Genomic DNA, 5,218 nt, shown 5'->3' on the forward strand with positions numbered 1-5,218 from the left:
GTGACTATTTATAAATAAATAAATAAATAAGTGAATTACATAGGACTTCAAAATGTATAATACTGAACCCTAAACTCTAAAACAAATGTATAATTCTGAAAGGAAATTACCTTGAATGAGATTATCCTGCTTTAGAAATATCTCCCTGAGCCTACTTTGACCACAAGGATTGTATTTAAGATTGAACTTGTCAAAACGATGAAATGTACTCTTGTCTGCGTGAACGTCCAAAAGGTCAACATTGAGGTCATATCTGTAAAAATATGTTCAAAAAGCAGATTAACTTGCAGAAGCTTAATGCTACCAGATTCAGTTATAAATTATGATAATAATAGAAAGCACAGAATAAGATCTTACCCAGTTAAGTCCAGACTCTCAAAAACTTCTTTCAAGGTCAGATATGTCCCATCTCTAAATATTACAACCTGGAAAAGTTAAGATTATTCACAGTAATAATCTTCCTAAAATACAACTCACATGATATTAGTAATCAAAACGGTATAATAAAAGGCATTTGGTATTGACTTCTGCAATGATGATACTCAGTTGATCATTTTAAGTATCCTGAATGTCACAAGTATTTCAGCAGTATCATCTATCACATTCATATGTTCAATTAACAATCCAAATTTCTATGTTTATAGAAAAATTTACTTCATATCACATATCAAGAGATTTAAGTATCTTAATTGTATTACTTAAGACAATGGAGAAAGAAAGGATCATGTACACCATAAGATTCAAACAGGTTAGTCAAAACAGAGGTGTGTTTTACGCTTCATATGCAACAAAAAATGTACCTTTAAAACTTAAAAGTAAATTTTATCGCATTGCCATTAAACCAAATATGTTGTGTGAAATGGAGTGTTGGATGGTAAAAGGTGGACACGAACATAAGTTTAGTGTGACCGAAATGAAGATGCTTATATGGATGAGTAGCCATACTTGAATTGACAGCATAAGAAACGAGGACATGAAAGAGAGAGCCAAAGTGGTGCCTATTGTTGAAAGAGGGTGGAACTTATCTTTAGATGGTTTGGATAAGTGGGGAAAAGATCGGTAGAGCACCCACCCAGCATGAAAGTAGATCAGATGGGAAATATACCAGTGGTTAGGGGGAAAAAAAGACTTGAGAAGGCTTTGAATGAGGTTATCAAGAGATTTAAACAGAAATGAGTGTACTATCATGGTAACTTAGATTGTTTCGAAAGAAAAGTTGCTTGATTTATGATTTATCTATTCAGCCTTAAAGAAAATCATGTTACAACAGGATGATAAAGAGATCTGAACTATCACCTCATCAGGCTCTTTCCTCAGCTTTGATTTTATGAACCTTAAAAGATGTTTTTGATTCATGCATGCTGAGTGATGGACATGTGTATCAACTTTCCTAACATTATAGAAGTCTCGATGTGGAGCACTTTTCTGAGCAAGAAATTCCCTATCAGCATTTAGCATCAAATGAAGATTGAATTTCTGCATGCAAAATGTAAAGAAAAATGTCAAACAACCACATGATTCCAATCTTCAATTTAAATGCACTTTATTAGTTATATCCAGCATGTTCAAGATGCTCTTACTTGTTCTAGAAGATTAAGCCGATGATGGCATAAAGTTCTGATATTCCCTGCTGCTATGACTCGAAGTATTTGATGAAGATCAGTGAAAAATGTAGTTGCATCGGCAACAGGAAAAAGCTCATCTTTGCCTGCAATTTGTATGCAGGAACGCTTAAGAATACCAGCTAGAGTGGTAAAATCATTTTAAAAGAAAAATATTACATAAAAGCAAGTTACTCTCCTTAGCTACTTACCGTCTCTATCTGGATATACATGAATAACCCCATCTTGCATTTCAAAGTGATGCTGCAGGACAAGAGAAATAATGCACATTTAATCAGAGGATATAAACTAGGATATCAAGTTTCACATGTGGAAATCTAGAAAATAACAAAAATGGAAAGAACTCACATCAGACTTTCCTTCAGGGGTGTAAAAGAATGGGTCTGGGTTAGGCTTTGGGGTGCAGGGATCGGATATAACTTCTCTCTCCCATGGAGCAACATCTTCTTTAAAAACATATCTTTTTCTCATTTCAAGGCATTCTTGAAGAACCACATAGGCTTCAACTTCATCAGGTGATGGGGACTCTAAACAGCAATAAAAAATCATTACAATTTGCTATATGGTTTTCTTCAATTACAAATATTTTCAGTAAAAAAGGCATTTGAATTAAGCAGGTTATATACATTCCATAAGAAACCCCTAAAGGTAATTTATTACACTCAAGATAATAAGCAATATTTCATACCAAGCGGAGTGATTTTCAGTCGTGCAAAAACTTCTTGCTCTGGTTCCTTCCTCAGGATGTCAGCTGCTATTGGATCAGGCTGCACACCATGCAGATCACCAGAAACGCTATGTGATCTGATCATACTTGAAGGTGCAATTGCCATTTGCTCTCCATTGGCATTAACATGATCAGGTAAAGACTCGTATGGGTTTTTACCTTCTGGACCCTGCATACATTTTAACATCCAACTCTTTACTTTGGCAGACATTGAACATTACATCGTCTGAGAATTGAAGTTTAGTTAAAGAGTAACAGGGGAAAAAAAAAAAGGTAATTCCAATCAAGGGAGAAGCAAAAATATGTAGTAATTATCCTACATCACAACGTGTAATATAGGACAGAGAATTCTTATCCCATAAACAGAAAACTTTCTTTTACATAAGAGTATAAATAAATGCTAAACACAATGGCAAAAAGTGCATAACAGACTTACAACATTTCCATTTGTATGCAGATATGTTGTATCAAGTTTAACACTGTCTCCCAAATTATCATCATCATCATCTGATCCGTCTACACTTTCAAAAGCGCTAGCACTTACAACAGGAGATTTGGGAGAAGTTGGTCTTAAAAGACTTCTCTTAAAGGAACCAGACTGTGCTGATTTTCCTGTAAGGTTATCTTGGTCAGGAGAAAGAAAAAATAACAAAAAAGAAACGGAAAAAAAAAAAGTAAAGAACCGTTTTCTGTAACAGGTGGTCTAGAGCATCTGAAGTACAGTATACAGTATAAACTATAAAGCCAACATAGTGGCAACAAAAGATGAATGCTACTCACTCCACACCTCTACACCTTCAACACCATATATTGATGCTAAATGTTTAAACTACAAAACTTGCAGGGCAAAACACAACAAACAATTATAAGTAAATCTCAATTCCAGGAACTCGCAAAGGTATTATCAGTAGGAAATAAATTTGCGTTTCCTTAGAGAAACAGTGATCTTTGAAAAACTGTCTAGCTGAATTCCAAGGTGGGATATCACCGGAATATGCTCCAAGAAGACTGATACTTCAGCTTACTTCCCTTACTCTTTCTTTCCCTTCTGAAGTTATGTGATTTCTTAGTTTTATTTATTGGAACCTGCTGAATAAAATTGTTCCTAAATTTCAGTGAACAGTTATTAAGTCTAGAATTGAACTGTTATTGATTGTTATGGAGACCTGTCTACAAACAGAAAATATTCTCATTTCTTCGCCTTTCTTTTCTTTTATACCGAAACTATCATCCATTCACCTAAAACAAAAATACCAGCTTCCAGAATACTGTCTCGTATTCTTTTCCTAACATCGTGTGAACTTTCTGTCCATAATACATAATAAACGCAAGCCATTTTGAAACTTCAGAATTGGTCTACACACTGCAATATTATCAATTAAACACCAAATAATTTACCACAATATGGCTCAACTCACTGAGTCAATGCTCAATCAACAATCAGTGTCAATAAAACGCACCAAAATCATCACATAATAATAACATTCAGAAGTTCCATCGTAGTAGCCATACCTTCGCGGAGAGTCTGCAGTCGCGGCAGCCCCGCCGGAATCCCCTCAACATGAAACGCTCCGTTCCGCTTCTCCTCTCCATCCAGTCCGCCGCCGGAGACCGTCGCCACGTCCGGCAGCGACGCCGAGCTCCACCGATAACCTCTGCCTCCCTTCCTTCTCGCACCACCGCGCCTCTTCTTCAAATGCATCGGCGACTCATCGCCTCCTTCCACTCCGCCGCCAGGAGCCACTTCCTTCTCCACCGTCTTGGCAAACTCCAGCAGCTGCGACAGCGTCTTGCGGTGCATATAGTACGCCGACACGGCCACGACGGAAGCACCGACGAGTGCTGCCATGGCCAAATGCACCGCGTAAGTATCCATTGCTTTCGATCACAACTACTCTCTCTAGAAAGAGAGAGAGTATGCTTCAGTACTTTCTCTCTCTATAACCGTTTTCGGTTTTTCTGTTACGGTGGTTCACGGAAACGGAATGGTCCGCGGTCCTAACTTAAAATCTTAAATATAACTATGGCGAGAAGAGAGAGAGGGATAAGCGTAACTAAAAAGCATAAACCCTACTAATGAAAGTGTGCGTGTGTTTTGTTTGTTAGTTATGGTGATTGTTATGGGTTTGAGTTGGGTTGGGTTGGGTTATTGGAGTTGAGTGCCTCAGTGAGCTCTGTCCTCTGTGTTAAAATGGAGGCAAATGTGGCTCCGCCTCTGCTATTTATAGCGCAAACAACAAATGCAAGATGACGTGTACTCTTTTTCAATGTCTATCTACCTGACTCTAGGACCTAGGTTCCTTTTTTCAATAGAAAAAAACAATTAACAATCAATTATTGGGATTTTGTGGCCTTGTGAGTGTTCCAATTTTTTTTCCGAAATTTCACTCTCAGCTTTTTGGTGGTGGAAGGGGCGAAGGGTAAACTAAAAAGGAGGAATGAGAAAATGATCTGATTTGTTTGCACGGTTTAGTAAAATTTAATGACCTTTCTCTGCTTTTGGAAATATATATTTGGTCTTTCACCATCTTGATTCTTGAGCGATGAGGGCATGAGGCTAAGAGAATGGATAGATCGCATGTGAATAGTAGTTTTTGGTTTTTCACGGTATCCTTCCACCTAGATCAAGGATTAATTTGTCGTAGTACTGAGTTCTATTTAAGGGTTTGTCGTTGGCAAATAAATTGCTACATGTACAAGGCAGGATTCGAATTTTCAACACTTACTTAAGGGGACTAGTGAATTAATTACTAGACCAATCCAACTTGATTCATGTGAATAATAGTTATTAGTTTTGTTTTTTTTTTAGACTTAGACCCCGATGTACAACAAAAAATATATATATTTGGTCTTTTAGGTTTAGACAATG

At 37.0% G+C, this 5,218-nt stretch overlaps 1 protein-coding gene across 3 annotated transcripts in view; it reads right to left on the reverse strand.

The window, feature by feature from the left end:
- Positions 1-4,560, reverse strand: part of LOC107625773 (AMP deaminase) — a 9,601-nt gene extending 5,041 nt beyond the window's left edge. Inside the window, exons 1-9 of one of the 3 annotated variants that reach the window (XM_021116201.1) lie at positions 3,862-4,560; positions 2,786-2,961; positions 2,311-2,518; positions 1,971-2,149; positions 1,814-1,865; positions 1,581-1,708; positions 1,297-1,476; positions 358-425; positions 111-253 (exon numbers count right to left, since the gene is read on the reverse strand). In XM_021116201.1, coding sequence (XP_020971860.1) covers positions 111-253; positions 358-425; positions 1,297-1,476; positions 1,581-1,708; positions 1,814-1,865; positions 1,971-2,149; positions 2,311-2,518; positions 2,786-2,961; positions 3,862-4,225 — 1,498 coding nt within the window. In that variant the 5' untranslated portion in view covers positions 4,226-4,560. The remainder of the gene's footprint in view (positions 1-110; positions 254-357; positions 426-1,296; positions 1,477-1,580; positions 1,709-1,813; positions 1,866-1,970; positions 2,150-2,310; positions 2,519-2,785; positions 2,962-3,861) is intronic. The other 2 variants (XM_016328480.2, XM_016328481.2) reach the window with 2 other exon arrangements.

Source organism: Arachis ipaensis, chromosome B02 (genome assembly GCF_000816755.2).
Source record: "Arachis ipaensis cultivar K30076 chromosome B02, Araip1.1, whole genome shotgun sequence".
Classification (NCBI taxonomy): Eukaryota; Viridiplantae; Streptophyta; class Magnoliopsida; order Fabales; family Fabaceae; genus Arachis; species Arachis ipaensis.